Consider the following 16,917-nt stretch of genomic DNA (forward strand, 5'->3'; position numbering starts at 1 on the left):
ATACGAAGAGGATGTTACTAATTACAAAATCCATTAATTCTGTTGCATGTCCAGTGAAACCTTAGTTCTTAGAATGGTCAGACCCCACAATTTTTATGGGATCTGTATTTCTCTACACTCAAATGATATGCTTAGTGATCATATTGAACATTTTACTTATTTCATAATACATTTTCATGCTTTAAGCAGATATTAAACATAAAATTTTTTTTTAATATATTTTCTTTCTCCAACTCTTCTCCTACTTACACACCAAATACTATTGTATGAATATGTACGTCATTCTTTGTTCAGTTTCTTTAAATCATGTACCTCTGTCTCATATTACCATTCATGACTATATGATGAATGAAATTTGCAAGGTTAAATGTAATGTCGTGCAACATGGCAGAATGCTATTTGCAGGCACTGTGTGTGAAATTAAAGTTGACAAAAATTTAATCAGTGATGTACCCTGTGATGAAATTTTAAAAAAATAGTTATCATAAATAGAAGGTATTGGCCATGCACCTAAATTATAGAGGCTAAAGGGAAGCATATTAAATTCCTGTATCAGGACTATGGCTTACAAAGGTCTTTGCAGATGTCTTGTTGCGTCTACAAATGTCAGTATATTTTATGGATTTTATCTAATGGACTAACATAAAGTAGTGCAGAATAATAAAGCAATATTTGATCTGTCTTTACTCTGATATGTCTTAATAAAATCCAAACCGTTGCAATCAGAAGTCATCAAATCAATGAAGTTCAGCTATATGTAATTTCCTGTCTGTATAAATCCACCATTAGAGAGGACCATTAGAGGGCAGTAGTGAGCAAACACCATCATGAAGATGAAGGAACACAATGGAGTAAGGTTATATAATACCTCAAATATTTGGGCATTTCATTGAAGACTGTTTTGCCTATCCTCTGAAAATGGAACGAGTAAGACAAACTACCAACTTATGACTGTCCATCTGAACTGGGCAACTGACAGGCTGGACAGAAACATAACATAATTTCCATAGTGAAGCATGGCAGTTGCAGCACCCTGCTGTGAGAATGCTTTCTTTAGGAAGAACAGACCAATTGGTAAGTGTAAGATGACAAGATAGAGTTAAATACAAGACAATACTAAAATATAACCAGTTAGAGACTGCTAAAAACTTGAAACTATGGTTAACCCCTTCTTGCAGAGCAACAACACAAACCATAAAGCCAGAGCTACCATGTGATGAATTAGATAAAGGATTTATGAGAATAAATGTCAGTTGTAGCCATCTGCTGTCGTTTCAATCTGATGGAGTTTCCACTTTTTTGCAAATAATGTTGAGTAGGTTGATAGGTAACCAAGACAGGAAGAGACATAACCCAAAAGACTAGTGGCTGTAATTACTGAGAAAAGTGGCTTTAAAAGGCTTTACTGAACAGATATACATATAATTTTTATTTGGAAAATATTTGGAAAACCACCTGTTATTAATACACTGCGATACACTATTTTCAGTCTATTATTTAAAAAGAAATTCTGATTGAAAAATGATACATTTTGATAAAATGTTGTTTATCGTTCAGTAGTACTTTTGCGAGGCACAGATAGAAATGGGTGCATTTAACCTAAATGGTAAATTGACTAAATGTAAATATTGTTTTTTTAATTAACCAGTTCTTTTGCATAGCTCTGTTATCCATATACCTGTAGAAAACTTGGGGTTCAGTGTTAAGGGCACTCTGACATGTGGAAGCAGCTGGAATTGAACTCAGGATCTTCCGGCTGCCAGATGACTTCCATGGAGCTCACTTAAGACTTTTGAATTTGTTCAGTATTTATACAGTCGGAGCTGTCGACACCATTTGGGTATTCCCTCCCACGGCCAAACAACTGAGCAAATCAATGCAATTTATGAATATTATCTTCTTGTAATTTCTCCCTCATGACAGAAAAATACGACCCATTCATTCTCTCTGTTCTAAGAGTCTGTTTCCATTCGAAGAACATAAGTGTATGAATCATTTTAGAAAACAAGCAGTTACTAATTAGGTCCCATCAGTGAATCGTTCAATCAGTTTTTCCAATTCTCAATGAGTAGAGGACTAAATGTGGAATGATTTAAGCTGAGAAGTCTCCTTTTAAACACTGTTACTAAACTAATGATTAGATTGAGTTGCGCACCTAATCAATGTTTTTATTGACTGCATGAATAAAAATAAATCACCAACATTTTCTATGTGTCACTCTTGAATTGCCAGATCAATTCTGTGAAAGACCAACAAACGGATGTAATTGCAAAGCTTAATGCAGAGTACCAGGACATAGAGCAGGAGATCAAGGACCTTGGCTTTGAGGTATGTTTATTACTGCCTGTTAGGCTGTTTAATTGATCGCCATTTTCCATTCTGTGTATACTTTACATTTGCTGGACAGCAAGTGAAATTTGACAAATTTCAGAGTTTTGAAAATGTGGACAGAATTGGACATATAAAACAGTATGAAAAGAATATTAAGGTTTTCCAACAATTGACACGCTCACATTTACAGTGAAAGAGAGCTTGTTGTGATTGTGACCCATCAGCCCGGGCTGATCACTCCATCAGACCAACAATAAATTATAACCACATGATTATTCACCTTTCAAAGTTTAATAATGTATTTACTATGCAAAACGTGGAACTTTGAAAATTAAATCTGGGAAAACATTGTAAACATACTAAATTAATTGTTATTGTACAGAACTGTAGATTTAGGTAGGCCACTGAAGGCAGGTAATGGCATTTTTCACAATATGTTACTAAAACTATGTTTTATTTCAGTTCTTATGTTTTTCTCCTCTTGTTGGATTTTAGGTTCAATTTAGTTATTTTGTTTATTTGTGGATGAAAGGAGGTAAGTCATGTGATGAGACTTAAATGATTAGGCAAATTTATTAAAATTGGATTTACTAATTAGTAGTCATTTTAATTTTTTTGGGCTAATCTTGAAATGAGATTGGAGAAAAAAGTGCTTTGCTTTGTTCTGTAATTCAGGACACATTATTTTAGTTTCACATTCATGACAGTTTTACACTGCATCAAAGAGATTTTGCTAATTAATGGCACTGTTCTTCTTTTTTTTTTCTTTTTTTTTTACAATTTCATTTTTGGAGAATATTTCCACTGTTAATTAAAAGAATGTTTGCATCTGAAAAACCCATTCTTCCTGTTACAGTAGTCAAATGGGTTAAAATTTTCGAAAGCACATATTCAATTTCTTATTTTCCTTTTTTTTTAAAACCTAAAAAAAAAGAATACAGCTAAATGTATCTAACTATACAAACATTAACATACTTGGACATCATAAAAATATGTAATTGAACATAACATTAGGTTGATTTCATTTTTTTTCTTTTCAGAAATACTATATTGGTACTCCATATATTGTGGTGAGACCAGAAACCATTCCTGAGGAGGTTTTGAATGCAGATTGCCCTTATCCAGAGCTGAAGGACTCGCTGATCCAGGCCTTCCAGTCCCTCTCAGAGAGGTTCCAGGACAAATTCCAGAGGCTGACGAAGCAGCTGCAAGAAAATGACACGTAGGTACAGTTGTACTGTTTTTTTCTGATGTGAAATAGGTTTATCAATCTAACTGTTCTGATTCTGATCCTGTTCACTTCTTATTTGGTAAATATGTGGAAATGCAGAACTCGTTGAACTCCACAGAATAAAGTGAAGCACGTCTGTACTGACATTGTGACTTTTCTCCATGTTATGCTGCTGATTAAGACGAGGTTTTCTCCTCAGGTGGTTGATTATACAAATCTGCTTAATACTTTATACTGTCTGGTACAGTAGCTTTTTTGTACTAGTGCAGTGTTGCAATTTATGTGTTGGTGCTGTTTGAAGTAGGAGTGGTATTTCTGTGTTAAACTTGTTTCAGGTTCTGTGACTGGAGTCCAGACGACCATCAACGTTTCCAGTTCACAGCGTCTCTGTACACTCATGATGTTCCGAACTACAAAGCACTTTGCATTGACATGCTGCAGAGACAGTTCCCTGACAGGACACGACTCGAACTGGTTAGTTTTTTTAAAAATATCTACCTAAAGAATACTGCCGAGTTCATTTGGGTTCCGATCCGATCCCATTATCTCAATTTAAATACAATTTTGATTTTCATCTCAATTCAGCCAAAGTTTGGATTATTTGCATTTTGACCAGCTCTGCCAATTCTTCAACCTCTGCAAAACTGTGAGGATGTTATGAACTTCGGAATATTGCTTTTGTGCTTATTTTAGGATTTGTCAGTATTTGCTTTTCATATTTCATATTTTCATGATTCTTGAGATGTATTTTTATTTAGACGGTCTCTAGTTATGGTTCTTCAATATTTTAAACTTCAAATTTCCCACTCGTGGTGTTAATAAAGAATAATATTTTAGTTCTTATCTATTTTGTCTCCTCAACTGGTTGTGAATCTTGATCATTTCTCCTGTTGGGTTGTGTCTTGGGATTGTTACATTTCTACTTCCTTGTTTCCCATGTTTCCAGTGTATTCTTACAACCATTTTCCCCCATTTGTTGTCGGAAGTGGGAAATTTCCCATCTCCCAGTCTGAAAAATCCACTGGAAAACCCTCCAAAGTTTACTTCCTGTTGGAAAAGTGGTAGTTTCAGTAGTAAACTGTGGTGGAAACATGTAAGATTGCATCCGGCAACTCTAAAATTAACAAATGAACTGTGGTGTTTGCTTATAGAAAATATAACATAGAACAATAGGTATTGTAAACAATGCCGACTTGAGCCTTGCTATGTTGAAAGCCTGACTTCACCAGCTACGTTAGCAGTTACGTTAACCCGGCTGTTATGTCAAACCGTGTTCCGACTTCAGAGGTAACTGAAATACAGCATCAGTTCAACTTCAGATACTTGACTTCCCTCACATCTGCACTCAGTTTCTAATCAATCACCTTCTCCTTGTTCAGCAATCAACGCTCCTGCATAAAAATATCTCAGTCAGAGAGCTATTTTTCATGTCCTCCTGCAACCTGTCTGTTTCTATGCAATTCCTGTGTGGTGCATTAATGTGGAGTCACACCTGCACTTTGGGTTTTTCCCTTATTTTTAAGTAAACCTTTAACTTTCACCTCCACCTCACAAAGGGGCCGCCACGTCTTGTGCCTAATGTATCCTGTTGCAAATAATAATAATAAAAAAAGTTACATAACCTGCATTTATAATTTTTACATATTGATGCAGCCATTTGCAGATGCCACTCCCTCAACCCTATCCTGACCCACGCTGTCAGAAGCAGCCCTCCAGTGTGAGTCCCAGTCTCCCTGATCAATGTAGCTCAGCACCCTGAACTGAGATAAGCCTAGACAATGATCCGCTCAGCACGCTGCAGGATGTGCCATGTCACACACTGTGGACGGCTGGCTCTAGCCACCGCCTCGTATCGCCATGACAACCGCCAGGCCCTCTCTCTCTCCCCTTGCCCGCACCCAGAGACCTGTCGTCATATCAGTTCCAGCTGGGTACCGCATTTAGAGCTGTGATCATTCAGCCTCGGGGGTGTTGCGAGAAGGGAGGAGACATGTCTTTCACTGCGCTCTGCACTTTCCAGCTCTGACTCCACCTAATTCAGCTATTAGTCATAATTAAACTGGTTTGCTAATCAGTGTGGGCATAGATTGATTTTGTGAAACCCCTCTGATTATATGTATTGATGATAGTGTGGTATCAGGGTTCTTTTTTTAAAAAAAAAAAGCCTTTAATTTATGTAATTTAGAAAGACTTTTTTCTGACATTGGGGAGAAAATGAATAGATCAGTATCCATAAACCTCTACAGGTGATTGTTTAGTTCTATGAGTGTGTTTGGCTATGTTCAATAAACAACGGCTTGCAAAACTATTCACACCCCTCGAACTTCTACTGTGAACATTGGTAAACAAACACCATCATGAAGACCAAGGAACGCAGCAGACCGTTCAGAGACAAAGTTGTAGAGAACATTGAAGCAGGCTTTAATAAGTAAAAAATGGAAAAAAATGTCAATCTTTAGAAAAACCCGCAGTTTATGTATAATACATAGCACATGATGAAGATTTGCATTTTGCGAGTGTATTGCTGACCTAAGGTTGAACCAATCTCTGAGGTTTTATTGTCAGGTGATTTGACTCAGGCTCACTTTGTCAAGAACTCCCTCTGCTGGATGGGGTATTTCATTGTCTTTCATATCATAAGGTGTCATATGCAAAATTTTATCAGACTTTCTGTGATCGACCAAGTTAGGCAGAAGGTAATAAATGTGTTTCCACCACAGCTTACTACTGGAACAGAATCCTGGAAGACAATTTGTTTCTGTCGGCACAAAAACTATGGCTTTGGAGAGACTTTTTTCCTCCCCCCAGTGAAACAATGTAAAACATCCAGCTAAATCTACACAGAATGGCTATGCAGAAAAAAAGGTGGATGTTCTGGAGAGGCCCAGTCGAAGCCCTTCTCATTTTTGCTGTTTCCCACAGCAGCTAACTGGATCATTAATGGCTTTGTAATTTTCCAATTTCCCATAAAGTGCATATTTTTTAAGGTACATGGCACATTATGGTTGAGATTCTCCCATCTCAGCTGTAGCTCTTTGTAGCTCTTCCAGAGTTAACATGGGCCTCTTGGTTGCTTTTCTGGTTAACTCTTGCCCAGCCTGTCAGTTTAGGAATACACAATCCATATATTCCCATCGGTTTATGGGAATATATGTCCTATGAATCCATCATCTTTATATGATGGATTTAACAGCGCTTGGGGCACTATTTAAACTTTGAATATTGTTTTATATGCTGTTTGTTCTCTGATTACTCAATTAAACATCTAAGACCTTCACAGGTGAGTTTTTTTAAATAACGCTTGGGTGTCTTCTGACAGAAGGTCTAGGGTATTAGTATAAAAGGAGTAATCATAAATGCAAGTCTTGTATATTTGTAAAAAAAAAAAAAAAGTTAAAACCATGTGCGATTCTCTTTTCTCCTCACTATTATGCGCCTCTTTGTGTCACATAAATCAATTCTTTGTATTACATAAAATCCTAATAAATTATGTTCAGTTTATCAGCTGAAAGAGAATGTCCACGGAAAACTTTGACGAGGCACTTTGTGCTTCTATATATATTTTTGGATTCTGTTCTCTCATTCTTTCTGTTTTCTGGACAACTAAGACATCGAGGGTGCAGCAGACTCTCACAGATGAAACGTGGATCACTGAAGCAAAGTGTTGCCACACTTCAAGTGTGTAGAGAAGGCTCCGTACAGCTCGATGCATCCTTATGCCATAACTGACCTCGGTAGACAACCTGTATGCAGAGACACAGAGAGGCTGCACATAGACCATGTGTCTTTATTCTAATTTGTGTTGTTGGGTTAATTTATGTCTTCGTGCTCACTGCATCTAGAAACACGGGTTAAAACAGGTATGGTGAAGGAGAGGGCAAGAATGAAGAATAAAAAGGTGGATCTCTGAAACTTGCACATTAATAAACAAGATTCGCTTGACTAATCCTGCCACTTCTGTTGCAACGGCGGGTCTGTCAGCTCACTCATTTTCAATAAAACCAGTCAGCCGTCTAATGCCTTCACACCGTCAGTTAGCTGCTATTAGTCCATAGATGAATATCATTCCCTCTGTTCCAATGAGGCAGCCAAGTGGTGCAGCCTCTGAGTGTGCTGACACAATGATGAATAGCTACGGGCAGTCCTCACACCGAAAAGAACTGTTTTCCTTCAGAACATTTCACAGCCAGGAGAGAGGGATGGTCTCATACCCCTGCAGAGCTAGATCTGGCACAAAGATGTCCCTGTAGTAATGCTGCCTTTAGTGTAGACAGTGTGTCACGCAAGAATGTTTGTGAAATTCTTGCAACGCGTCATAAATTTGGTGCATAATGCAGAACAAGTAGGATTTGGCTGCACTGACTCAATTTTTATCGTCTTCTTCAGCATTATTTTAAAAAATCATATATCATATAAGAATACTCCTTGTGTTCTCCCATGTTATTTGCTCTCTTCTTGTTTCCTCTTTTTTTGTGTTACCTTTGCTTTAGATTATCCAGACATTTTTCATATTGGACAAAGATAACCTGTGTAAAATGATCTAAACCAAACATTCCCCCCCTTAAATTAATAGAGTAACTAAACTCTCTTAAATTTCTCCTGCTGTTTAGATAGAACATGTCTGGCAACATGAGGTTGGCTAAAAGCTCACAGAAAGACACGTGTCATGACAAAATCTAAAGAAATTCAAAAACAGATTTAAGCCTGGAACAACGTCTAAAATACTCCAGGCTTCATTTACTGCGGTATAATGTCAGCATTCATGATTCAACGACAGGACACTGGACAAAATTGGGAGAGCTTTTTTATTAAAAACAAAAAAAGGACTCTAGTCCCTTGTCATGAAAAAACTTCCTGATGATCCCCAATTTCTTTAATAAAGCATTCTCTGGAATAGAGATGCATCTGGTGTAAAGCTCGACAGTATTTATATTTAAAAAAACAAAAGCATCATACAGTCAAACATTGGGGTCATTCAATCAAACCAATCGCCTTTATACCATCAGGTGGATTTAGTTACAGTGAAGAGGGTCAGTATTCTTTCCAAAAACACACAATAAATGTAATTACGACACAATTAAAAGTGACTCTGTGCTCAATACTTTAAAATATCAATTGTGTAGAACAGCATTGCTGCTTAAGGATTTGGACCATTTGATTGATGGAAGGTCTGGCACAGAACATCCAACCAGTTTGTCAACCTGTTGTGTTCAAGTGCAGCAGGAAATTATCTAAAGTACACAAGAAAAAACACCTCTCTGGCTGCAAAACGTGAAGTGAAGGTTTTGGGGTGGCCTAGGTGAAGTCCAAAATTCCTTCATAGTGATGGGAAAGTACAACAACCTTTAAATATTGTTATTCCAAACAGGTGGGAGCAGAACCAGAGGGTGAATACTTTTTTTTTTTTTAACATAACCTGTTATGAATAGGTTATCTAAATAAATGAATGAATTTGAAAATTGTTTTTTTGCATTTATTTAGGTGGATGATCTGAAAACGTTTACATGTGACAAAAACACACATGTCCATGGCACAGATAAAGTTTAAACATGAACACGTTTAGAAAAGGTCTCATATCAGTTTTCCTTCTTTTGATCTCAGTTGCAACACGGACGTAGCTGCGACATGCATCGATTCATCCAGAAACAAATAAGAGTCGTGACCCACCAGTGGCAGCGAGACATGCATGAGCTCCTGGACAGGGCCCTGGACACGCTGCAGGAGGCGAAACACGCCCACCAGGAGGAGCTGGAGCACCACAGAGACCGCCAGCATCAGCAGGACATCTGCCTGCATCTCAGAGAGAAAGTTGGTGTCTCTTTTACTTTCACCTCTTGGTCGCCCTGTGATTAGCACACATCTGTTAGTGTGGATACGATGAAGATTATTTATCGCAACGCTTAAAGGATTATGCACATGACATATCCTTTGTAAGTGTCGATGTGATGGTATGAGGCGTGAAAGAGATCGTGAAGGGAGCCTTGTTCGACTGCCTGCTTGTGCATCGTATATCTGTTGATGAGGCTGTATATAATGCAGGGCTGCCTGACAGCATCTCTTGCTTTAGCTGCCGCTTGGGATCGACTGTGAATGCAAACAAGCTAATAAGGATGGTCTGCCGAACATGATGCTGCTGTCTCCGAGGGGTTCTAGTTACACACTGACACAACAAATCCATATGCTGCAGATGTTGTGCTGTATAAATTCAGTTTACTTTCCCCATGTTTTTTTTTTTTTTTTTTTTTTTTTTGAATGGTGCTTTTCTCTGGTGACTGTTTGGATAGGACACTCTGACATGAGCTGGGTTGAGCCAGCATGACTGAGGCTCATTTAGTCAAGTATCATCAGATTAGTTGTTTGTGTACAGCAGGTTTGGATGCACAAAGTTTAAAATTTGACATCTGCAGGGTTTACGCTTCCTCTTCACACTTATTCCATGGCTGTATGTTGGAGGCATTTAACACTATATTTAGTTTTCTTCTCATAAAACAACATTTTAATCAGCATCTTTAATAGAAATGTTGCAACGATCACAAACCTTAATATGTAATTCACTACGCCCATGATGCTGCCACCGCACGTCACCGTATGATGCTATTTCTATCACCAATATTTTGTAACAACCATTTCAGGCCTTCATAGAAAAGCTGTATTCACACTAAATCATAAAAAGATTAACTTTACTTACTGATTAACTGACTTCTTTGTGTTGTGCTATCAGATAAAATTACACTGAAGTTTGTGTTAAGTGACAAATTTGATAGAGTTTAAGGGGCATATAGATATTTTAACAAGTCACTGTATGTCATTGTAATTAGTTGTTTTTAAACTCTTAAAAGCCCATCTAGATAGCATGTCAGCTATTAGGTTTCCAACTTCTTCTCTTTTACATTTTGGTTCACTATAATACTAAATGACCACAGAAAGAAAAAGAATAACATTTTAAACCATTCTGACAGAAAAGTGATTGCTTTTCAAATGAAAGCTGCAATCTTAACCTTCAGGATGAAAAGCTTTTTCAAAACTGAAGGATTTTAGTTTTTCATAAATCAGCGTCATTATTGTTAGAAGTGTATATATTTCATAGAAAGCAATCTGAAATACTCGGAAGGTTTGCATTCGTTCATTTTCTTTTTAATTGTGGAAAAGAACCAAGATATATTATGTGATATAATGTGTCACATAACTAGTAATGTGATAAAGAACTAGTAATAATTACGTCATGCATGTTAATAAGTCCTTGTTCGTACCCCTGGATGTAATTTAATGTGGTATTAAGAAACTCATCTTTACACAGATGTATGGTACGAAATAAAACATATATTATAGACAGATAGACTGGAAAATAGGCCACAAATCACACAGTGTGTGTACAGCTTAACATTGAGACCAAACAGGGAGCTGAACTGGACAGAAAAGGATCTACAAATCAAAAGGGAAGAAGCCCAAAACTGAGATAAGAAAACAAATCAAACTGCACACAGAGGCAGGAACCCAAGCACAAATCTATTACCTGAAGTTACCACAGTCGGTCACAATAAAGAACCTAAAACCTTTTAGTTATTTAAAGAAAAAAAACATTTGCTGCTTCTTGGGTTTCAAAGCAGAGGCGATAGTGCAGCAAGTGATTTGAAACATTAAGTTAGAAGATTCTTTTACTGATCAGTAGAAAACTTAAATATTGGTTTACTTTTAAATTCCTTGAAGCTTAAATTACTTCTTATCTTCTGAATATTGCAGATTTAGTGTTTGACTAAGAGTAGATGCAATAAAGTAGATGGGATTTCTACCTTTTATAGAATTAGTGATACAGAAGAACTGGGCTTTTGCATTCTGTTTGCACATGGTGTCCTTATCAAGGACATTTTTCTCTTTATATTCAGTTCTGACTTGAACATCAAAACATCTGACTGTAGCTGAGTAGCATCACAACAATGCTTCCTCTTGGTAACTTCAAACGGTGTCCCTGACAACAATAAGAGACTAGAAATTCCAGTAATTTCAATAAAAGCAAACATTTGCATAGATTTGATGCGGGTCACTCACGTAAAAAAAAAAAAAAAAAGCTGCTTTTTATTAACTTTTGTCGACAGTGATCTCTGAGTCAGCAAAATGATTTTGTTATGCACAGAAGTCATCTTACACTGAGACTCAGACTGATGCACGTTTGCATCCGGTCATTATTTTTGCTTGCTGTTATCATCACAGCGCAGTGACACAGCAGAGAGACAAGATGGATTCGCCTTTCTACTGCAACTGCATCTTTAACGCCTTGGTTTCCCCCACCCCTCCGGCGGGTGTATTTCCATTGTTGAAAAAGGACTCAAGAGCAGGTCTGAGCAGGCAGCTGGGAGGAGATAAACAAACAAATTAAACTGTTAATAAAGAGAGAAACGAGCTAGTAGCTCAAAGTTCAGAGCAGAGAAGAAGGAGTGGCAGAGAGAGGGCCAAACAAGGTGGGGCGTAAGGAACACGAACAGCAAACACAGGCCAGGATTTAGCAGTGAACAAAGAAAATTAAGATGCAGCATTAAAGATCTTGATGACAAAACAGTTTTCACAATAAGAGACCTGAAAAAAGCATTCCTGGTAAAGATGCGTGAAAAGACATAATGGTATGATCTAAAGTTAAAATGTTTAGTACATCTATTCAGCACGTCAAAGATCTTATAAGAAAATAACTGTTTTCAACGAGATCCCCATAAACACAATTACAGGCACCCCTAACCATCCCTTTAATAAAAACAAATAATTCAAGCACTGTTCCTAAAAGGGCTTAAATTTGCGAAATGTTCACAGAGCTTCTGTGAACATTTAATTCGCAATCCACAATTTTCTGTTTCCCTGTGCAAAGCTGTGATGTGACCAACTGTGCCAGTGAGACAGAGGGGAAGAGAAACGGCAAGCAAAAGAAATTTATGATGAGAAGCTGTGATCCAGAGAGCAAGTGTAGAACTGATGAAGAAGCTCTTTTTCCCCACAATCACTGGCTTCTTCTTCTGGGTCTTGAGGAATTCTGTAGGTATCCTGTACTTATAGGGTGTCTGCAATGGCGTCACAAAAAGTACCCACCAGGCATCTTGGAAGACAAACGGCAAACACAACCAAAGCAATACATCCAGAAAAATCCAAACGAGCAAGTATTTACAACACCTAATAAAGGCAATGTAGGAAGTTTCAAAGTGAAAATTTAAATTTATTTGATGAACTCAACCCATACCATATGTCAGAGACCAGTTGTAGTCAGAGTCATGAGTCAACATGTCATACAATTTGAAATGTTGTTATGGAGATCTACGTGTTATCAGGGAATCACACAACAAAACAAAGACTAGTTGGAAAAGAAAGATTTTAGTGGCCTAAAACATTTCAAAGGGGCATCTCCGTTCTTAGCGGCTATTATCCCCAGTGAGGTAAAACGTATCCCTTTTTTATTTAACTATTGGAAAATGCTATGGGCCATAAACTTTTCATTTCAAAAACCTACAACTGATCTGTAAGCTGCACTGCAACAAGCATAAATCCAAGATCAACACAGAACATTTAACATTTAATGTCTAGACCTTGGCGGAGACGATACTTTCAAGCAGTTTAAGTTTTCTTAGGTGGCTTTTTTATAATGTAAGCAGACATAGAGATCGTGCAATATTAAGTCACATAAAGACTGCCATAGATTTTAATAACAACCATGCCGTCATTGTCTGGATAAAGCTTCTGTTGACTTTTCACAATGTGAGAATGTAAATGATGAAATGTTCAGTTTTAGTCTCCTTTCACTACGGTTCAGACAAGCTTAGAGACATCATTTTGCATCGAAAAGCAGTTTGTGGCTGCGGGGGCAGCGGGAGTGTCTGGCTACCCCTCTGACCGGCAGACGGTTGGTCCAGCTGATGTAGTAAGGCTGTTTGCAGTACTGAGTGTGCGTCACAACGCACTGTGGTCAAAGTTCAACAAATGTCATCACTGAGCTCTCCTCCTGCCAAGGTGGGTGCAGCACAGTCCAAACCATTGTTGGCTGGTCTATGCAGTATTAACAAGAGGGTGTCAGAAAGTTGCTGCTTTTGTTCTGAAAGCTTTTTTATCATTTGGTTGGGGTTTTTTTCAGCAAACACGTTCGGTTGGTTTAGCATCAAACCAAGGAGAATGAGAAAAACCATCATTGATTACCTGTATTGAGTATGGTGGAGGATCTGTGATGCTGTGGGCTTGTTTTTCCAAAGGTTGTGGGAGTCAACTTTGCTCTGGAGGACATTATGAATTATGTGTAAGATCATGATATTTAACCTAAAATCCCTGTTGGAATTGCTCAATAAACTGGAAATGGATCTTCGTTAGTTGTTTAAGCAGAATAATGATCCAACACAAACGGCCAAATTGACACATTATCTGATCACCAGACACAGAACCAGCTTTCTCTAATCATCTGTTCCCAGACCTTGAAAACCCGAGGGGTGATTTTCTTCATAAAAATATATTTCAGTGATCTAAGGAGGATAGAATGGGAGATTGGACCACAGAGTCTGGGTGATCTGTAGAAACTGTGTGGTGTTTCTCTTTCTTGACTTCAATACTTTACGTTTAATAGTGCTCTTTTTTTTTTTTTTTAGCAAATCTTCTAAAATCCACATTTTGTTCATACCTGGTGGTTAATTTATGTCTTATTCAGAAATGCTCAGAATTCCCTGTATTTTTCTTCCATCCTCAGCTCATAAAAACAATTTTTACTCAGACATTGACAGACTGGTTCTGACCTTATTTTAGAGAGCAAAGCTACCTCATCTTTACAAAGGACAGGTAAAAAATGTCCAGGGAGAAAATTAGGGGTAATTGATTTCTTTACTCCTTGTCACACAAAATCAAAAATGATTCTCTTGAGAATCAAAAAACCAAAAACAAAATGACCTGCCAGATTTGTAAACGATATCATAAACCTCATCTGCGATGAGCGATAATATAACCTTTGTCCGCACCTATAAATCATGCATTGGCAGAGGTAAGGCGAAATGGATAAATACTATAATGAGTTAAAATTCCACGCCTGAGACGCAGCTCATTTCATTTCTTTTTTATCACCAAATGCCAGACTCGTCGTTTCATCTCATCAGGCGTTTGTTCTGGGCTATTCTGGCTGCTGTAATTAGCTGGTATTGTTCTTGGTGTTACTCCTCATTCCCTCATTCCAGCCTTTTATTATGTCCTTGCTTTCATTTTACCTCCCGCTTATATTTCGCCCCCAGGCATCTTTGATTGTGTGATTGTGTTTTTCCACACGAGTGGATTAAGCCTGGAGGGATGACAGATTGCTGCAACAGGCTCAGGTGGGAGAAGAGATGAGTGGGCCAGCAGGACAAAAGACTCAACTGTCGGATGTGGGGCGGGGGGGAAATTTTTCATCAAACAAGAGTTTTTATAACAAGATCTCATTTGCCTTCAGAGTACTTTGCAAAACAAACGACGCTGTCATGGATTAAATTATGGCCGGATTATCTATTATTGTGCCCTTCCCCAGTTAATCGGGGTATTCTCTAGGCAAAAGTGTTAGCAGATCCCCTGTCAGTGACTATTAAGTACATTGTTGGAAAAGTCTCAGTCGCGGAGACAGCGCGTGGGCCACAGTGCTTCAGCTGACAACTCTCTGAGGAGTTAATTGCTCATATGTGTATAATTTCCTCTGTTATGGACATTAGAAAAAAACTCTGATAGGGCCAGCTGTGAAACTCTTATTGCATATTACAGCAAAAAGCTTTCGTCTTTTTCTCATTTTGGAGACTGACATTATTTCAAGTACTCTAAAGAATTGCATAGCCTCGTGTTTCATTATACTGCTCAGGAAAGCAGTCTTACATGTGAACTGTGTTCTGTTGTGTCCCGTTTGCTATGCCCTGGGGTAGATTCCCGTTTGTCTACAGAACTTCCTTAATTCTTCACTTTCTTATAATTCAGAATTTTACTCAGAAGGTGTCGGTAGCTGAGATTTTGGTCCTGGCGTTGTAAAGATAGCCTCACTTAGTTGATTTGTTGACGGCACGTCCATGAAGTGAATTTCTCACATTCCGAAGGCGCTCTGTTGGTGACCTGATATGGAGAACGTTACAGAACAGTGAATTCACGCTCATGTTCAAGAAGCATGATTTATAGAGGCGACACAAAGTTAAAGTTTTATCACAATATTTTGTGGTACTGTTGTAGTAACGATAAAAAAATGATTAAACTATTAATTAGTGCTTTTCTAGTCAACTGAGATGATCTGACTTTGGTGACATGGTGAAGTATCCAGAAGGAAGTAGTTATCAAACGGTGGGAATGGTGTAGTTATAAAGAGATGATAATGGCCAGAAGCAACATTTAAACGCTTTCATGTTGTTTACCCAAAGACTGACCGTACCATCCGACTGATTCGGCTGAAATAAAGACACATTAGACCAGGCAATATTTTGCTATTGTTCAATCTTAGCAACCGTTGCCTCAGTTTCTTGTTCTCATATGAGACACAGTTTGGTCTTCTGCTGGCTGCTGCAGCCCGTCTACTTCAAGGACCAACGTGCTGCGTGTTCAGAGACGGCATTCTGCACGAGTTCGTAGAATGATTATGGAAATAAATATGCTTATAAATAAACAGCCAAAAAAAAAAAGCATTTCTCTAAAAATGATCAACTATTGGCCTAAAAAACAGATGAAAAAACAATCAAAGTCCAAAGAAAAACTTTGACAGCGGCTTCTGAAACATGTCGCAAAATGCCACTTTGGAGACAAAATGTAAATAAATAAGGGATGATTCAAGACTTTTGCACAGCACACTGTATATATTAATGATTTGTCACTAAATGGCCTGCAGAAGAACTGACAGCTTTTGCACCGCCCACTGACAGAAAATATTTAAGCGAACAGTTATGCTAACAAAGGCTTTCAGCATGCTGCAGAGCTTAGATAAAAACACTATCATTCTTTTGTCATTTTGACATCTCTTCAGTCTTTCTTGTGCTGCCATGGAAAAGGATGGAGTCCCATTTCTATTTAAATTCACAGAAAGCGAGATTCCAGTGACAAATTACTGTACATAATGGTATTTCTCCCCTCCAGCCCCCCCACATGTTCGCGTTCCTTAAAATGCCACTTCATCTCTGCCTAAACAATAAGTCAGACTAATGCATTCTGACAGGATGCATCTACGAGATTTTTCAGATACAAATTATTCTGCAAACTGAACTTACTGAAAAAAAACAACTTTAAATGTCCACTAATACAAATGAAAATATATAGAGATATATTTATTCATCATGTATGTGTCTTAAAAGTGTATCCATGTTATTTACAGTCTGGATTTGAGAACATACTTCTCATATCTGAGACAGATC

At 37.8% G+C, this 16,917-nt stretch overlaps 1 protein-coding gene across 1 annotated transcript in view; it reads left to right on the plus strand.

Moving 5' to 3' along the window:
• Nucleotides 1–16,917, plus strand: part of LOC103461116 (coiled-coil domain-containing protein 148-like) — a 32,091-nt gene that overhangs the window by 9,057 nt on the left and 6,117 nt on the right. The window contains exons 7-10 of the mRNA XM_081603923.1: nt 2,233–2,328; nt 3,372–3,553; nt 3,898–4,036; nt 9,164–9,370. Of these exons, the coding sequence (XP_081460049.1) occupies nt 2,233–2,328; nt 3,372–3,553; nt 3,898–4,036; nt 9,164–9,370 (624 nt within the window). The remainder of the gene's footprint in view (nt 1–2,232; nt 2,329–3,371; nt 3,554–3,897; nt 4,037–9,163; nt 9,371–16,917) is intronic.

This window comes from Poecilia reticulata, chromosome 2 (genome assembly GCF_904066995.2).
Source record: "Poecilia reticulata chromosome 2, P_reticulata-male-v2, whole genome shotgun sequence".
Classification (NCBI taxonomy): Eukaryota; Metazoa; Chordata; class Actinopteri; order Cyprinodontiformes; family Poeciliidae; genus Poecilia; species Poecilia reticulata.